At 39.6% G+C, this 19,730-nt stretch overlaps 1 protein-coding gene across 5 annotated transcripts in view; it reads right to left on the minus strand.

Annotated features, from left to right (window-relative positions):
• Positions 1-755: 755 nt before the first annotated feature.
• CLPX (caseinolytic mitochondrial matrix peptidase chaperone subunit X) overlaps positions 756-19,730 on the minus strand; it is a 28,183-nt gene continuing 9,208 nt past the window's right edge. For 3 of the 5 annotated variants that reach the window (XM_058155695.1, XM_058155694.1, XM_058155700.1), the window contains 11 exons: positions 16,206-16,360; positions 14,511-14,670; positions 12,692-12,733; positions 11,246-11,422; positions 9,299-9,463; positions 8,048-8,136; positions 7,251-7,415; positions 5,160-5,459; positions 3,874-3,966; positions 3,027-3,133; positions 756-2,314 (listed from right to left, as the gene is read on the minus strand). In XM_058155695.1, coding sequence (XP_058011678.1) covers positions 2,224-2,314; positions 3,027-3,133; positions 3,874-3,966; positions 5,160-5,459; positions 7,251-7,415; positions 8,048-8,136; positions 9,299-9,463; positions 11,246-11,422; positions 12,692-12,733; positions 14,511-14,670; positions 16,206-16,360 — 1,544 coding nt within the window. In that variant the 3' untranslated portion in view covers positions 756-2,223. The remainder of the gene's footprint in view (positions 2,315-3,026; positions 3,134-3,873; positions 3,967-5,159; positions 5,460-7,250; positions 7,416-8,047; positions 8,137-9,298; positions 9,464-11,245; positions 11,423-12,691; positions 12,734-14,510; positions 14,671-16,205; positions 16,361-19,730) is intronic. The other 2 variants (XM_058155699.1, XM_058155696.1) reach the window with 1 other exon arrangement.

Genomic DNA, 19,730 nt, shown 5'->3' on the forward strand with positions numbered 1-19,730 from the left:
CTGGCTGGCCCCTGAGTGGGGTGGGAATGGGGATTTTGCAATATCCTTCCCTTGGAGGAGGGTGGGAATGAAGATTTTGCAGTATCCTTCCCCTGCCATGCCCACCAAGCCACACCCACAGAACTGGTAGTAAAAAATTTGGATTTCACCACTGAGTGACATGTTAGTAGTATTGAAGTATTTGAGGAGTTGCCACAAAGAGGATGGGGGTCAACTTATTTTCGAAAGCACTAGAGGGCAGGACAAGAAACGATGGAAACTAATCAAAGAGAGAACAAACTGGAATTAAGGAGAAACTTCCTAATAGTGAGAACAGTTAACCAGTGGAACAGCTTGCCTTCAGAAGTTCTAGAGGCTTCATCACTGCCGGTTTTTAAGAAAAGACTGGACAGCCACCTATTTGAAATAGTATAGGGTCTCCTGCATGAGAAGGGGATTGGACTAGAACACCTCCAAGGTCCCTTCCAATTCTGATTGATTTATACTGTCACATTAAAAAGTGAGGAGTGTGCACGACAAATCTGCAGAGCACCAAAAATAAATTCTTCTAAACTCGTACCCATCCCCGATGACTGATATCCAAACACAGGCTGAGGAACTTGAAGTTGAGATGTCCCTCATCCACTATCGGTCATGACCGGTTGTGACGGAGATTTAACCAGCTGGTTGAAATAATAACCAGTTTAATTATACGCTTAAACAGAGGTTATAATTTGGTAACAGATTTACATCTCACAGAGAGGAAAGACATCAAATTTGTAGGTAGAGACTTTAATTTTCAGAAATGAATCAAGAACATTAGCGGTCCTTTTTCTGTGTTTTTACAAATATTAAAGGATCAAGTTAACTGAAAAACAAGAGATTTAAAAGTAACAGGATGCGGTATCAGCATTTGAGCTTATAATTTAAATAAGAATTTTGTGCAAACAGTGCCTACTGATCACATGAAAAATATACAATTTTGTTATGTTCTGGTGTCTTTTTGTGGTGTAAGGTAATCTGGGAAAAATATCTGGCACCAAAAAACTGATGCTTGATGGTTTCAATAGGTTCAATTAATGTACAATATTAAAAAAAATTGGCGTAACATTTTCAGTGTTGTATTGGACTGTTTCTATAAATCATTATTCTCCTCATGAAGGGTGCAGCACCTCCTTTATTCACCTGTTCTTATAACACATCTATTTTTTCCCCTAAGTGACATATATATTTAAATATTAAAAACCTTTGGTATTACACATAATTATTTAATGCATTGCATTATGTTTTTAGGAAAACAGACTGCAATACTCTAAAATATGGCCATTGTACAGTCTGTTTACTCTAGAGCAATCTGGATGCTTGACAAATTTGTGGGTGAAAATACAGCCTTTTTAGCTCCACTTATCCCATTTTTAATGATGGTCTCCAAAATAAACATAACAAGAAACTCCAGCTCCCACTGCATTTAAAACAGGAGAGCTATTAACCCATACTGAATGATCCTCAAACCAAGATAATCCAAATTGTGTATTCATATATAAAATAACTTCCTCATTTTTCAGTTACCTTGCAAAAATAGTATCTAAATATTGCTGGTATCAGCACTGCATTTCAACTTAAGACTGAGCAAAATTAACCAACTCTTAGAAAATTTGCCTATGCCGGATGACCACCGAAATATTTTTTATGATGGTGATAGACAGCAAGATCAGTGTTTTGTTTGTGTGTTTGTAGCAGCTATAGTTGTTTGTGAACATCTTGTTTAACCTCAGAGGGGAATTGTTGAAGTCACTTCATTTTAGTTTTAGGAAGGACTGCAGGCTGCCTAAGATATTTTGCGTATATGTTAAGGTCCTGAATTCAACAGGATTCTAATTGGGAGTGAGGGGGGGAAACGATTTAGGAATGGGGGTAAAGGGGAAAATGTGTTTGTGTTACCATCCCTCTTCAGCCACTTTAAAGAGCACGTTTTTCTGTGTGTGTTTTTTTAATTGAACAAAACTTAATATACAATTCACTTTTTCAACATTATATCATTTTTAGTCCAAGTGTCCACTGAACAGACCCAATGTGATGTTACAGAAACTCATGATCTGATTTCCCATGAGAGAGGCCAAAGTTTTCAACCATGGGTCCTGTAGTCAGGAGGAATCCAATGTTAGCAAACAGGCTGGTGGCCACGTATAGTCTCAAACAAAGACAGACACACCGAGTGCTTTTGCTGAAGAACATTCTGACTGTTTAATGGTTTGCGGCATCTGCTTGGCGGGCCCAACTTTCTTCTTCTACTCCCGAGTCGTACTCTTCCTCCGAGGAATCTTTAGTCGGAGTCCTAGAATTGAAATGGAAGTAATGTCAAATCTCTGAAATAATCGAAACAGAGATCTTATCAGAAAACAAAAAGAAAGGAAGCTGAATTCTTATTAATACCGAAATGAACATTTAACGATAGTCTCCATAGTTCCGTGATGGCAAACCTATGCCACCTGTGCCCAAAGTGGCATGCGAAGCCATGTCGCCCGGCACGTACGGCCTTTCCTGTTTGTATTCTGGGTTTCTGGTGCGCATGTGCAAGCCATAATCTGCTGTCCTTCGTGCATGCAGCAGTACCGAAAATTGGTGTGCACAAGCGTGCCAGCCAGCTGATTGGCGGGTGTGTATGCACGCCAGAACCTGGAAGTTCAGCTTTTCCGGAGTGCAATCCCTTTGCGCGCGTGGCAGTGCTGAAAAAGGGCCAGCGCATGTGTGCCAGCCACCTGATCAGTGGGCATGCATATGCGCTAGAACCTGGAAGTTCGGCTTTTCCGGAGCCCTGACGAGCGTGTATGCACGTGTGAGACATTTTCGCACAACCTTTTCGGCACTCGGTGCCAAAAAGGTTCGCCATCACTGCCATAGTTCATTTAAATTGTCCTTAGCAACTAGGCTTAATTACAGAATAACCACTTACTTAGAAAATTGTCTGAAAGGCTCTGAAGAAAGAGTCCTTCCATCTAAGACAGCAGCCAACCCAATCTAACTCTTAATTTGAAACTTAACTTTACCTGACATATCCTGGTTCTTTCTTCCCTTCCACAACTTCTTTGTCCACATCCACACATACTATGTCAGAGTTGGGTACTTCAAACATTGGTTCCAGCAGTAACTTTTCCTAAAGTTGGGGGATGAAGAGAAGAGTTCAGGTTTTTTTCCCCTTCTCTAAACCACTGTACACAATTTCTGTTTTAACGACTATGTAACAATAGGCAGTTGTTTGGGCTGTTTCTGGGTCTGAACGAAAGTGCAAAAGTTTGTCACTCAAACTGGGCTTCTGCACGAGGTGTGCGCTTGCCAAGGAGACATACCAAAATGCTAACTCCCTGGTTTCACGATTATGAATAAAACCATTTCCTCCTAATCCTAGCCTTGCAATCCCAAAAGCAATGCTGTTACCCACAAGTGAGACGGCTCTTAGAAGGAGAAAAGTTTTGGCAATGAGGACAAAAGGCATAGACTGAAAGACAAGCTTATCAAATGGAGAGGATGAATGCACAAAGGTAGCACTTGCCTTACAAACTCCTCCTTACTGAAGTCATGCAAGCATCAATGCATTTTTCCCCCTAAGCCAGATTTTTACAGCAATGTATCTAAGACGATAGCCAAATATACGGACACTCTTCATATTACAGATATATTTCAGTTCATAGGGCGGAAATTGAAAAACGAATTACCATGGAATTGTCTCCTATCAAGAAGGAAGTGTTTTTTTCTAGTGTGGTCCCTTGTTGACATACGGAACAGGGGAGGGAGTGCAAAATGTTCTGCAGTCATCCACTTGAAATTATTATACGGAGGATTAATGGCTGCAGACCCTTTAATTAAGCAGCAATCGGGCAAAAGCCACACTCTTACCATTATAGATCGAAGGCCTCTAGCTCCCGTCTTGCGGTCCAGAGCCAATCTGGCTATTGCTTTTAAAGCATCCTCCGTGACGTTTAATTCACACTGTAAGACATAAGATTATAGACATTTTAAGAATGCTACATTTTCTAATACTTGATTTTTTCTCTCTCCCGTGAGGATTGTAATGGACATAAAGGCAAAATAGATACTGTCACTACAGGTAAGTCTTAAGCTTATGACAATTGAGGCCAACATTTCTGTCGCTAAGCGAGAGTTGTTAAAGGAATTTTGCCCCACCTTTCTTGCCACTGTTGTTAAGTGAGTTGCTCTAGTTATTATATGGCAGTTAAGTGAACCTGGCTTCCCCATTGACTTTGTTTGTCAGAAAGTCACAAAAGGGAATCCCATGACCCCGTGAACATTGCGACCGTCATAAATATGAATCAGTTGCCAAGCGTCTGAATTTGGTCATGTGACCACGGGGATGCTTCAACGGTTCTAATAGTGTGGGAAATGGCCGTAAGTCACTTTTTTCAGTGCTGTTTTAACTTAGAAAAACATCACTGAACAAAATGTTGTAAGTCAAGGACCACCTGTAAACGACGCAAGAACAACTTCGTAAGAACATAAGCAGATGCTGACTGGCTGCCCTGAAAAACCGATGTCCATCAGTCACGGGACAGTCAAAAAAACAACAACAGAAAATAGCAATAATAGACATAAAGATAAACCTAAATCACATTTATATTTTTAATATTACTCCCTTTAAAGGGGGACTAATTCAACCTTCCCTTTAAAAAGGGATTATGAATCATAAGGGATTATAATTATAGTCTGATGAAAAGAAGAACTAGGGGAGACATGATAGCAGTCTTCCAATATTTGAGGGGCTGCCACAAAGAAGAAGCTATTCTCCAAAGCACCTGAGGGCAAGACAAGAAGCAATGGGTGGAAACCAATCAAGGAGAGAAGCAACTTAAAACTAAGGAGAAATTTCCTGACAGTTAGAACAATTAATTAGTGGAACAACTTGCCTGCAAAAGTTGTGAATGCTCCAACACTGGAACTTTTAAAGAAGCCGTTAGATAGCCATTTGTTTGAAGTACTGTAGGGTTTCCTGCTTAAGCAGGTGGTTGAACTAGAAGACTTCCAAGGTCCCTTCCAACTCTGTTATTCTATTCTATTCCTCTTCAACCTCACTTAAAATCCCCTCTTTGAGGACACCCAAGCTTGATGTAAAAGAAATAACATGCTATCATAAGAAGATACCCCAAGAGGCAAAAGGGAAGTCCAACCTTGTCCATGCTGAATAACGCCTGGTATTGGGGAATGACTGCATTCCGAGGTTCCGTAAGTATCCGCACAAGAGTTTTCTCATCCAGGCTGTGCAGGGGAACGACCACCGGTAAGCGTCCCACAAATTCAGGGATCATGCCAAATTCAATCAGATCCCGGGCTTCTACGTGTCGAAGCAAGCGGTCTTTCTCTTCCATCTCTTGTTCAGAACTGGACTCGCTGCTCAGATTAGCCAAGTCGGCGGCGGCCGCAGCTCTTCTGCCTTTCCCCAGATTTGACGATGCGCCGAAGCCGAGATACTGCAAGGCAAAATGTTCTGCCTTTAATAACAAAACCAAGCTAATGTTTTGTTTTGGGAGTGTGAAAATACATGGCAGGGAATTATTCAAAGCGCATATGGTAGGAATCGGCATTTAGCTAAGGATCTTTTCCAAAACTGATGGGATAGAGGAAAACCTGTATTATATGTAACCCCTTTCAGTCGGTATTGAATGCAATCGAGAGAACATGAAGTCAGCCTGTTTTAATGAATAATAAAATCCACTGGTTTATAAATTAGACTAGATGTTTATACACTTTATATAACTAGTAAATTTACATACACAGATATTCAAATGTAATATACAATGTTTTCCCCTATTTGGTTTGCAAAACTGAGGTTTAATTGTTGTCATTCCTCTTTTTTTTCCATGAAAAGTTTAGAGGGAGCTTTCAACAAAATCAATAAATCAGTCTAAATTGGATACAGCTTGTCCAGAAACGTCACAGCAGGATTTGAATCCAATTTTTCCATGTGAAAGCCATGGATAAACAACTCATGTCCAAAAGAAATCATTACAGCAACTGAAGTACAGACAATGACAGCATTTCTCCTAAAAAGGATATTGTTATTAACGAATTACAAAATATTTAGAGTGCTGGATGCAAACTGCCAGGCATCATGACATCTTGAAGACATTTCTGGCCGGAAGGTTATAATTTAGATAAGAATTTTGTCCAAACTGTGCCTACTGATCACATGAAAAGTATACAATTTTGTTATGTTCTGGTGTCTCTTTGTGGTATAAGGTAGTCTGGGAAAAATACCTGGCAACCAAAAATGGATGCTTGATGGTTTCAATTAATGTACAATATTGAAAAGTTGGCGTAACATTTTCAATGTTGTATTGGATTATTTCTGTAAACCTTTATTCTCCTCATGAAGGGTGCAGCACCTCCTTTATTCACCTGTTCTTATAACACATCTATTTTTTTTCATGACATATATATTTAAATATTAAAAACCTTTGGTATTTTACATAATTATTTAATGCACTGCATTATGCTTTTAGCAAAACACACTGCAATACACTAAAATATGGCCATTATACAGTCTGTTTACTCTAGAACAATCTGGATGCTCTGACAATAAATTTGTGGATGAAAATACAGCCTTTTAAGATTCAATATCCCATTTTTAATGGTGGCCTCCAAAATGAACGTAACAAGAAACTCCAGCTCCCACTGCATTTAAAACAGGAGAGCTATTAAACCATACTGAATGATCCTCAAACCTAGTTTTTTAGGTGAGCTGAACTGAATGATACTTTGCCTTTTAATGGTGACTTCTGGAGGATATTTAGCAGAGTTCTATTCTTTATACAGCTAAATAGAATAGAATGAATAGAATTGGCCAAGTGTGATTGGACACACAAGGAATTTGTCTTGGTGCATACGCTCTCAGTGCACATAAAAGATACATTAGTCAAGACTCGTAAGGTACAACACTTAATGATAGTCATAGGGAAACAGTCAATATAAATCTTAAGGATACCAGCAACAAGGTTACAGTCCTACAGTCATAAGTGGGAGGAGATGGGTGATAGGAACGATGAGAAGATTAATAGTAGTGCAGATTTAGTAAATAGTTTGACAGTGTTGTGGGAATTAGTTGTTAAGCAGAGTGATGGCACTGGAGAAAAAACTGTCCTTGTTCTAGTTGTTCTGATGTGCAGTGCTCTATAGTGTTGTTTTGAGGATAGGAGTTGAAACAGTTTATATCCAGGATGCGAGGGGTCTATAAATATTTTCACAGCCATGAATTTCCTTACCTTTTCATTTTTCCTCCGGCTGATGATTCTATCCAGACCATTAAATGCACCAGAAGCAACGAAGAGGATGTTGGTTGTATCAACTTGCACTGTTTCACCACGTAATTTGCGGGAATTCTTCTCCGGAACATTCACAATGGTACCTTCCAGTAATTTTAACAACCCCTGTGAAAAAACAGGAGAGGCCTAAGCAACACATTCATTCTTAAAAACATGCACTGAACATCTTACAAGTCCAGGTAGTTTACAACAGTGACTAATTGGGGCCTATGGGAACCTGTCAAACTGGCACTGGATAATTACACAATTGTCTTTCCGTTTCCTACAACAGATCTTGAGAGGCAAATGAGAGTGTTCTAACAGTAGAAAATGTGTGTAGCTCAAGGTTGAAATGTGGAGTCTTTTATCCTCTCTGAGCTTAGTTGTTCCCAGATGTTTTATTACCCAACTAGGTAATATTTTCAGTGGGAGTGAATGTAGGATTTGTTTAAGGTACAGAAGCTTGCTCTGCCAGTTTTGGTAGGCGTGTGGTTTTCTCCTACATAATGCTGCATGAACCTGTTAAGAAGGGAAGTGATGAGCTGCCATAAGCATCATCAATGCCATGTTTCCATCTTTTAGTGTTCACTCTCATGGAAGTATTAAGAAGGGGTGAGGTGGGATGGGAAACCTGATAATTAGCTTAGAAAATAACTTCTGCCTCAGTCTTGCAGCTCCTAGGGAAATAAAACTGGTTCTTCTCTCAATCATATAACTGGAATTACTTCATTGTGAGAAGTTAAAGTCTCCATACTTACTTGTTGAACCCCTTCTCCTCCCACATCCCGTAATTGGTGAATGCCTGGAACGCTGCCAATCTTATCCACTTCATCCAGGAAAACAATGCCTGAAAATTAAAGGGAGTTGAAGTGAGGAACTTTTGAATTACACAAATACAATTAGCAGACAGGGAACCTCATTTTTTTTTCCTGGAATGGTAGTGACGGGGAGGGGGGGGGGGAGAGAAAATGCTCCCTGGGACACATGCTCTTCAGAGGTAAACAAGCTTCTTGGCTGTGAAGTGAAAGGTCTTCAAAGAAAAAACAGAAAGCCCAGATGCCTCTTGGAAAAAAGCTGAAGAAGCTTCTTGAGAAGCAAAACATCTTCAGATAAAAACCAGAAAGTCCAGTTGCCTTTTGAAAAAGCACCTTTGGGACAACCATGACCTGGATGACTAAGAAACTCCATAAATCAGCAGTCACCAACTGGTGGTCCACAAGAAAATTTTGGTGGTCCGCAGATAAATTATTCGCATTTTTTATATTGCACTAAATCAAGGGTCCTCAAACTACAGCCCCTGGGACAGATACGTGGAATGAACTTTTGTTGCTGCAGAGAGTCTCCCCCTTCAGGGTCTTTTTGTGTGGGTCGGAGTGGGGCAGAAATTCCGACTCAGGGTCTGCTTCAGCCTCCTGGTGTGGGGCTTTGGCCGAAGGGAAGTGCCGCTGGTGGCAAAGAGCCGGAGGGCCTTATTCCAGTGGGGCTGCATCATGGCCTGGAACTGACTGACCATCTCAGCCCGCTGAGCCTCCAGGCGCCTAACCTGCCTTGCACTCCCACAGGTCTTGCGTCTGCTTGGAAAGCCTATGTTTGTAGTCCTCAGTGAGGTGCTTCTACTGAGCCTCCTTCTCAGTCAGATCCAATTTGAACTGAGCTGTTTTGCCAGCTCTTTCTCGTGGTGGCTGCTTAGCACAACAACTGCTTCCTGGTGGGGCCCTAAGGAGCCCAGGTGGGGAGGCGAGGAGTGGCTGGGAGGGGAGGGGCGAGTAGAGGCTGGCGAGGCACCCCTTGATGTGAATGACATCGAGTTGGCCACGCCCATCCAGTCACATGTCCACCTAGCCACACCCACCCAGCCGGTCATTAGGCAGATCATATTAGTGGTCCGCGGGATTTAAAATTATGAATTTAGTGGTCCCTGAGGTCCGAAAGGTTGGTGACCCCTGCTACAGACATAAGGAGCAATCCTTAGCTATGCTTTGAGGGAAGAGCGCGGGAAATGGTTTTACCTTGCTGAGCCTTTTCTACATTGTAATTTGCGTCCTGCAGCAGCTTTGCAATGACAGACTCAATATCTTCTCCGACGTAACCAGCTTGAGTCAAAGTGGTACAATCACAGATTGCAAAAGGGACATCCAGGCACTTGGCCAAAGTCTGGGCCAGCAGAGTTTTACCTATTTGTTATTTAAAAAAAAACAAACCTGTTACTGCAAAACACAGAACTGGCGTTTCAAATGCATTTTATTTTGCCATGGAAATAATGATTAGCACTTGGGGCTGCGATTGTTCTGCTGGTAGCTGAACAATCTAGCATTAAAACAGTGGTTCTCAACCTGGGGTCTGTGGATCCCTGGGGAGCACAATGTCACCACGGGGTTTTTTGCAAAGCCTTGAAAAAAAAATGTGATGATTTAAATGCTGAGTTAAGTCTTGGGGGTCTGTGGCCACAAAAAGTATTTAAAGTGGGATCTGTGGTGAAGAAAAAGTTGAGAACCACTGGATTAACACAGTTAACAGCACACACTGACTTTGAGAAAATTTACAGGGATTTGTCATATACACACAGCAGTAGATGTAGCAATATTCTTAATATCACATCAAAGTTCTTGAACTTTAAGTTATTATACCATTCTGATATTCAAGAGGACTTCTTTCTCCTATGCTTAGCAGCAATGCCAATCTTGTTTATCACTGACCGATAAATATGAAGGGCCCCCATTACAAAGTTTATGGGCTCTTTGTATTAAATCCAAATTATTTTTTAAGAGGAGCAAATCCTAATTGGGATCCTGGAACAAGAGGTGCTTAGAAAGCCGCAAAAGAGATGGCATGATTTATAGGCAGAGAAACACAGGGAAGCAGAGGTGGCTATTATTTAAAAGGCAAACCGTACAGTCATAAAAACATCATCAACTAAGCTGAACAGAACTATTCTTCAAGGAGCAGAAATAAACAGTTTTTTCCCTATATTTTGGGCTAAAGAAGAATTTTGTTCAGTTTGGAAGGTATTTATTTTTCTTGGGGCATAGTGGGAAAGTGTCTGTGTGGGCAAACAATATCATTGTAGGTATAATGGACTGAAGCTTTCCAATTGCTTCTTGTGATTGGGGAGGGAGACTGTCCAGCAGCAGAGAGACAGGGATGCAGGAAGCTACACAGAACTGAAAAAAATCTAAAAAAAATCTGCTGCCAAATATGCCATAAGGTCATCTGAGTAGTATTAGGGCCAGCTGACCCACTCATGCTACAGGGCAGCTTCTGTTCCTTTCTGCCAGTTTATTCAAACTTCATTTACTTTATTAAATGTACATAAATGTTTATGCACATAAATAAATATACATTTATGTGCTTTATATACATTTATTTATGTGCTTTCAACTAAATGCGCTTCATACTTCATTCAAATGCGCGAGCTCAAGACTTTTTTGTTTCAACGAGCAGGGTTGGCCTAAGAGTAATTTTTAATTGAGTGGTTTTATTTCTTGTTATTTTAATATTCGGCCTTATGGTTTCAGATTTTTAAATTTCAAATATTGTGTTTTAATTTTTGTATATGTCTTTTTAACTTGGCTGTAAACCGCCCTGAGTCTTCGGAGAAGGGCGGTATAGAAATGTAAATAATAATAATAATACGTTGTATGTTTTTTTATTCATTCTTTTACTGCTTTAAAAATGTTGACCAAAAAGAAACAGAACAAAACAACATAAAATATATATAGGTTGTCAAAGAAAAGAAAAAAACCACACGTTTTTAAAATAAAAGAGAAAGAAAAAGAAAAAAGTATATCATTTTAACAATAACTATTTACAATTCTGTATAAAGTTAACTAATGCATTTATTATTCAAGTAATACTGTATATCTCTAGTACATTTATGTAACCACCATATTTTTAACTTACTGCGTTTTGTACAATACTTTCTAAATTTGATTTACGGTCCGACAGGGCTTACACACCTGAGCCGGTTGGTCCAAGCAGCAAAATATTGCTTTTTTCAAGCTTGATGTCATCATGGGCAGAATCTAATACTTCGCCTCCTCGTTTTTCTGGAGGCATCTGTTGATTCACTTGCTGCTGCATGGATGCCCCTAAAGCATTGCCGTGCGGACTAATGCCAGCAATCTGGAGAAGTTCTGAAATACACAAGCATTCCACAAACTGAGAAACGAAGTGACTTGATGGGCCATACGGTGTGCACATTTGCAATTCCAAGCATTCTTCCACTTGCCTGAAAGTTACCAGAGAGAAGACCATTAGAAGCCAGTCTTGCTGCACAATAGCTTAGTTAAGACACCTCAAAACATCATGGATTGCTTTAACCTTGACTGTTTGAATTGGAGGTAACACAGTGCAGTTCACATTCAACGCTAAACCATTAACCATGGTTCATAAACCACAACAGCTGTGCTTGCAAAACATGCTAACTCACAGACAAACAAACATTTGGTTCCGGTCAAGGGAGGATTTAAATTCTCACAAATGGTTTAACAATGCAAGGATATTATATTTAAACCAAATAAATAATTCAGATTTCCACAAAAATGACTGCTAGGACATTATGCCATTACCAAATTCTGCAAGTAATTAAAACATGTCTCTGGTTTCTCTTCAAATCGTGTAAATCTTTCACAATAAAGTTAGGGGAAACATGTTCCTGGCAAACCTATACATGTAATATTGCATCCCTTTTAAAAGGTTAATTTAGAACGTTGTGCCCTTCCATTCATTCATCACAGGTCCCTGGAGTGTCCCTGCATTCTCGTTTGGGCATCGTTAACGTAAAATGAGAAAACAGCAACAACAAAATAATAGATTCCATAGCCTACATGGAAATATTTAAAAAATAAAATCCTTACAGATTTCAGCCGGTAATAAAAACCTGAGGAACTATTCATTTTACCTCTCCTTGTTATTTACTTTGTGCTTATTTATTCCAAGTAAATATCTACTACAGTAGGGTAGAGGCCAAATTTTAATTACATGGAGAACATTCTAAAAAACACAGAGCTCTGAACATCACTGAGATGGGTAATCTGTATCTGAACAAAACCACTGCTGTCTGCAAGAAAAGGTTCGCAATTAAATGCTTTTCTAAGTGTGTCTTTATGCATGGACATTAAGCAATTAGTTAAATATATAATCTGGTTTCTTTATATGTATATGAATTCTGAGGAAGCATTCTTCACATCAGTGCCCTTTCATTACCTGCGGGTTAAAAAGTGGCAAGATTGAGACACAAATTCGCCTTCATGGCGAAAATGAGGCTCAGATGTCTGGTTGCAAAATGGAACCCATGATGGAGTTGTAGTTGTAGTTCACAGCTACAGTTTCAATGCTACTGGTGGATAAAATAAGGGGAGGGGGAGATATTGCAGAGGAGGCCATGAGGAGGGACCACTTACTTGTAAATCTGTACTCATCCTCCCGTCTTCTTATCTCTAATTCTAAGAGACAGGATGAAAATAGTAATATGATGGAGACAAGAGATAGAGAGATATATATTAAAAAGCACTACATTTTCTTCACCTCTTGCCCTCTTCTGAATACAGGTTTATAGAGCAACTGGACTTCACTGACAGCTAGGAAAAGACATGCTCACACCCACACACATATACACTCACCAGTGAAATAAGTTACAATTTTATAATGCAGCTTGTAACGACACAGAAGACTTGCTAATACAAGCATCTACTGTTTTGCCATGGCAATAGCAGTAAAAAAAAGGAAAGAAAAGAAAAGTCTAGAGCATTTTATCGTGTGCAGGTAGTCCTCAATTTACAACCATTCGAAGTTACAACAGCGCTGAAAAAAGTGGCTTATGGCCATTTTCACCCTTACAATCAATAGTCATGTGATCAAAATTCTGATGCTTGGTAACTGGTTCATGTTTATGATGGTTGCAGTGTCCTGGGGTCACGTGATCCCCTTTTACGACCTTCTGGCAAGCAAAGCCAACTGGGAAGCCAGGTTCACTTAACAATCGTGTGACTAACTTAACAACTGCGGTGATTCACTTAACAACGGTGGCAAGGAAGGTCGTAGAAAGGGGCGAAACTCACTTAACAACCGTCTTGCTTAGCAACAATTTGGGGCTCAATTTTGGTCGTAAGTCGAGAACTATCTGTCATAAATGTCTACCCGGAAAAAAAGTTCTGCTGATTTCAATAGGATTTCCTCCCAAGATTGCAGTCTGTCACATGGCATAAAATTGGAAAAATATTACTGTACAGTGGTATCAGATAGTGCCAAAGAAGCCTTCATATTGAAGTCTAAAGAACTTAGTAGTTCTACATTATAACAAATCCCTAATGCCCTTTTTAACATCAGCAAAATTATAGGAAATCAAATGTTTTGATTAAATCACACCCCTTAATAATAAAGTCACCTACTCTCATGGTGGCTGCAACACTTCCATGAATTTTTAAAATGATAATACTGTTTTTTGTCCTTCGTGGCCGGAAAGAAGATTTGTATTAATCTGTTTTGTTTTTATTTTGCTAATAATAGTATGTATGCCATGCTGAAAATAGCTGTGTTGGCTTTGGCCGTATACACTTTTTATTACTGCTTATAGCAGAATCAAAGATATCTGAACTGCTTATCCATTAAAAGAATAGTATCCTATTCGGCATTCGGTATCCATAAATTCCTGAGGGGAATTTATTTGCAAACACCCGAAAGAATTCCAGCTGTTAGTTCCTATGTGTTGGAAGTACAGAGAACATGAAACTAATATAGATATTTAAAGCAGCTTTTGAAATATTTTAAAATAGCGGGAAAGAAAAACTGCGACAGAGGAAGGCAGTAAAAAAAACTGGATTGTTCTCATTCCATCCCTCCATTTGAAGATCTGTTTTTACCTCAAAAAAACTGTATTTCAATTTGATTTTTTAAAAAAAAAAAAATTCTCCCCTCATTTTCTTTTCTGTGGCCTCTTTTAGATATATGTTTTCTATCCTTTTTCTGCTTTATTTTATTTTGCTTTGTTTTATTTCATTTATTTTAAGTTATTAAGGAAGCCTTAGGGTTAATTAGGGGAAAGACCGTTTTAATAAACAAGCACTATTAAGGGCTAACTTGCAAAATTAAACCAAAAAAAAAAAAGGGAAAATAACCAGTATCAGTTATCTGCTCCTTGTGTAAGTGTCATTTGCACGTGGACCTCAGAAGGAAAGATTGTGCCAAACTGTTCCTGAACACAACGTAAAATGCTCTACCAACCTCTTGGAGTCAGAGAAGCTTGTTTCTCAACTTCGGCTTGTTGCCTCAGGTTGGCAGGGATGTTGTTGTAGATTCTCTTGTAGTGATTGTACACGGCAACCGAAAGCACCTTCTTTGCGAAACACTGACCAACAACGTACTTGTCGAGGTAGTTATAAATCTAGCGGAAAAAAGCCAACAGATTCTCAACAACACAAGAGGTTTCATTAACAAGAGCTAAGCAATAAAAATTCAGGGGAGACCTGACTACTAAGGCTTCAGGACTGTTATTTACCTTTCAGCTTCAGTTAATTTCCTTTTTTCACAACTGTTTTAATTCCTTGTCTCCATCATTGCTTTTGGGTGGGGAGTTGACAATGCAGTTTTTTTGTTTTTAAAAAAAAAGGATGGGAAGGCTTTCAGATGGGAACTGCACCAAAGTCTCTTTTTCTAGAGCTTTTCAAAACTAGAGTGTTTAAAATATTTCAGGGAAGCTATGGGGGCCTACAAAATTAGGAAAGCCAACAAGGTATTTTTGGAAACCAAGAGGCTTTTCTTCTTCTTTAAAAGTGTAATTGTTGGAAAAAAATGAGAAAATGTGAGGTGGCACCAGTGCTTTAAAAGGGTCTTAGAAAACATAAGGAATGGAAACAAACTTTGGGATGGAAATGAAATACCACATAAAATATAACAGAAAAATAGGTCAGAATAAATTGGAAGGGACTCTGGAAGTGTTCTAGTACAGGGGTCTCCAACCTTGTCAACTTTCAGCCTGGCGGACTTTAACTCCCTGGCTGGGGGATTCTGGAAGTTGAAGTCCGCCAGGCTGAAAGTTGACAAGGTTGGAGACCCCTGCTCTAGTACAACCCCCTGCTCGAGCAGGAGACACTACACCAGGGCTGTCGAATTTCCAGCCTGCGGGCCAGATGCGTCACGCACTGGCCATGCCCATGCCCGGTTTAGCGAAGGGGGAAAAAAGTCCCGAGAAGTCACATGACGATGTCATGATGACATGAGTTTGACATCCCTGCACTATACCATTCCAGATAAATAGCTGTCTAATCTCTTCTTAAAAGTCTCCAGTGATGGAGCATCCCTTCCTTCTGAAGGCAAGCTGTTCCACTGATTAATTGATCTCACTGTCAGGAAATTTCTCCTTAGTTCTAGGTTTGGTCTCTCCTTGATTAATTCCCATCCACCGCTTGTTGTCCTGCCTTCAGCTGCTTTGTGGTAGATATTTGTGGTAGACAACATTGTGGTAGACAACATTGCTATTGTGTCACCTCTAGTCCTTCTTTTCACTAGACATGCCCAATTCCAGCAACCGTTCTTTGTATGTTTTACCCTCCAGTCCCCTAATCATCTCTGTTGCTCTTCTCTGCACTCTTTGTAGAATCTCAATGTCTAGAGGAAAGGGTAGTATGATTTCACAAGAGATGGTAGATTAAAGGCCCAACTAAGGAGGCTGGACAGCCACAGGCGAGGGTAATTTAGATTAGAGGTCTCCAACCTTGGTCCCTTTAAGACTTGTGGACTTCAACTTCCAGAGTCCCTCAGCCAGCAAAGCTGGCTGAGGGACTCTGGGAGTTGAAGTCCATAAGTCTTAAAGGGACCAAGGTTGGAGACCCCTGATTTAGATGATCCATTTAAATTTTTTTAAAAAGCATACAATATGAAAGAGGTGATGTCCCCTCAGCTAAGGTTAATTGACCGCACCTTCTTGGGTGGAGGTGGTGGCTTCTGTTGGAAGGCCAATTTTACAGCTTCTGCCGCTGTCTCTGGCTCTTTAAGGATGCTTTTCTTGGAGTCGGCTTCTGACAACACAACGAAGAAATGGTGGCATTTTTCACATTTCACAAAGCGGGTGGAAGCTGCAAAAAAGTAGAATCAGAACCTGCTTGGCAACAGCTGGTTTTTCCAACCAGGCATGTTAAACAGTCGGTTTGAAATACGGTGCTTACAAAATGAGTTAACAAGTCCCTTTAAAATAAGGATAGGAAGAAGGAGAATAGACCTTAGTCCACAGATGGACCCCTCAAAACTCAATTTGACAGGTTTGATGTCAAAAGTGTACATAGTGTAAGCCGCCCTGAGTCTTCGGAGAAGGGCGGGATATAAATGCAAATAAAAAATAAATAAAAAAAAAGCACAGATTTTTTATAAGCCTCCCTCTCCTTTTTCAAGCTAAAAAAAAAAAAACTTCCTGGAGCCAATTTCACAAACTAGACAAAGACTAAGTTCCAGCCATGCAAGTCCCAATTCCAGTTTCTCCTGAAAAGCCCCAGGCCACGCAGCACTGCCTGACTTTCTGCACATAAGAGATTAGTCACATGAAAACTACTGTTTTGATACCTGTGTACTTTCACAAGGTTTTTGAAAACAGATCACCCAGAAAATGGGCTTTTCATCTACTTGGAAACCACCCACCATTGTGATTTCAGTCTATTTATTCCTACTGTGCCATGCACATTCTTAGACAAAGGGATGACATCATATATATTTACACTGGCTTGTGTACAGCAATTTTTAGGATCAATGGCTATTGTTCTGAGTGATGGTTGAGATAGCAAGCAACTACTCCCTTTCCCATTGTTTAAAGTTATCTTAAAGGGTTTTTTTTGGTTTTTTTATTTGCATTTATATCCCGCCCTTCTCCAGAGACTCAGGGCGGCTAACACTATGTTAGCAATAGTCTTCATTCTATTTGTATATTTATATACAACGTCAACTTATTGCCCCCAACAATCTGGGTCCTCATTTTACCTACCTTATAAAGGATGGAAGGCTGAGTCAACCTTGGGCCTGGTGGGACTAGAACTTGCAATAATTGCAGGCAGCTGCTGTTAATAACAGGCTGCATTAGCAGCCTGAGCCACAGAGCCCAGAATCATACTTGAGAAAGTATGATTCTCAAACATTTTAAACAATTCCCAAAAAGTTTGGAACCTTCAGTTGAATCTAATGAGGTAAATCCAGGCATTTTTTTTCTGGTGCTTATAAATCATAACATTTAACTCTTGATTATCCAGAATTTCCACTGCCTTCCTAAATACATTTAAATTCAATTCAAGACCTGAGCTGAACTTTTAAAGATTTAAGTATTTGGGGACTAACTCAATTTATTCCCATATAACCCCACCTAGGATCACAAGGACTTTGCTCTCCAGCTCACCTGGAGATTGAACTTAAAAGTTAAAAGGAAAAAAAAATATTCCTCAGTAACATAGCAGCTGTAGCACCATGTCCTTTAATGGTTTTAGGATGTCTTTTGTGCCTTTTCTACGGGAAAGTGACCAAACCTAAATTCTGATAGGATCTTTAACACATTTGGAAGACTAGAGCAGTTTGTTGTAAACGTTAATGGAATTTTGGTATTACATTTGGAATTCTTTACTTGTCTTTATGCTTCAAGTGTTAGATATATCTTACACGATTACTGATTATATAATATGGTACACTGTATGGTTAAATAATTAATTTTGCATAACAGATATTTTCTGTAAATGAGAGGGATATAAGTGAACAATTTGGAGGTAATTTAGACAACTCCATGAAGTCAAGCATAATATGGAACACCAAATCTATTCTACTTTCTAAGTGAAATTCATTTGAGAACCATGGGTGTATGGGATTTATTTTCCAGCCGAACACACTGAAGTGGAGAAAAAATGGTCCTTCAACAGCCATTGTCCAGATGAATGTTTCGAATCTTATTCCAAAAGAGACTGCCAAAAACAAAGACCACAGATCTCTGCTGGAAACTCTGTATTGCAGCACAATGCTGCACAAAGCTTGCTAATCCTGAAATCCTGCCTGTCAGTGGTAGGGACCAACTAGTATGGAGTTTAGGTTACTGCTGATGTGCACCAGGAGATCTCATTCAGGTACAAGCTCTTGTCTAAAAATATTACTTGCTTCTTGGTAACAGGTCAGCACAGCCTTCTACTCAAACCATTTAGGTGGCTGTCATTAGAAGCAATGGGTGGAAACTAATCAAGGAGAGAAGCAACTTAGAACTAAGGAGAAATTTCCTGACAGTTAGAACAATTAACCAGTGGAACAACTTGCCTGCAAAAGTTGTGAATGCTTCAACACTGGAAATTTTTAAGAAAATGTTGGATAACCATCTGACTGAGATAGTGTAGGGTTTCCTGCTTGGGTAGGGGGTTGGTCTAGAAGACCTCCAAGGTCCCTTCCGACTCTGTTATTATTATTATTAGCACAGCTTCTTTTCTTTTTTTCTTGCTTGGATTAATATTAATATTTATGACATGATTTTAAGAAAATCTGGCGTGCTTTAACGTTTTTAATATGCCATATCAGTCAGAGGACTTTAGCAAAACTGCTGCCTTGTTCACATACTAATCTACTTCAGAAAGTGGCTATGTAGATAAAAAACATTAAAATTCACTTCACAGAAATGTAGCTTAAAGTCTCATGTTAAAAAAAAAAGCTAGTTCTCGCAGATAATCAGTTTCTAAAACCTGAACTTATCTATTTTCAACAATCTTAAACTGCCAGGAGGACATAAACTTCGATTTATGATGCCACTTGAGATACCAGAAAAGAAATCACATAAAGGTTTTTTTCTGGTCATGTTGAAAGATTGGTTAGTGGGTAAACATCTACAGTGATAAAGCACAATTTTGGGACGTGCAATACATGCCCCACCCCTTGGGTGGAAGGAAACTGCCATGTGGCAATTAATGCAAAGACACCAGTAATTAGAGCTAATAACCATGACTCCACCAATTGCAGAGTGTCACACACAAAGCTGATATCCTGCATGGTAGAACAAAATCACTCTGAAGTTAGCAAGAAAGAGAAAAAAAATGATCACGATTCAAGCATAGTATAAAGATTACCCAACATCAGGGCTTCTGATGCGGGCTGCTTAAGAAGATCAGATGGCTGCTGATTATACAGCTGAGAAACAAGCTTGAGTATTTACCCTCCATTAATCTCTTTGATTAGGACCTGCTGAATCAGCAAATAAAAGAGAAGGACCAAAACAGCACAAGGGCATGGTTTCTTTAAATGGTAATATGAAGCTGGGTTGTTAGTACCCGTGTTTCCCTGAAAATAAGACCCTGTCTTATATTTTTTTTGCCACCAAAAAAAGGCACCAGGTCTTATTTTCAGGGGGGTGTCTTCCACTGACTCACCTCACTTGCATGTCTCACTCCCAGCCTCCTTTTCACTATCAAAGGCCTCTAGGAACTTCTGCGGCCGGCAAGGCTT

This window comes from Ahaetulla prasina, chromosome 13, assembly GCF_028640845.1.
Source record: "Ahaetulla prasina isolate Xishuangbanna chromosome 13, ASM2864084v1, whole genome shotgun sequence".
NCBI classification, from domain to species: Eukaryota; Metazoa; Chordata; class Lepidosauria; order Squamata; family Colubridae; genus Ahaetulla; species Ahaetulla prasina.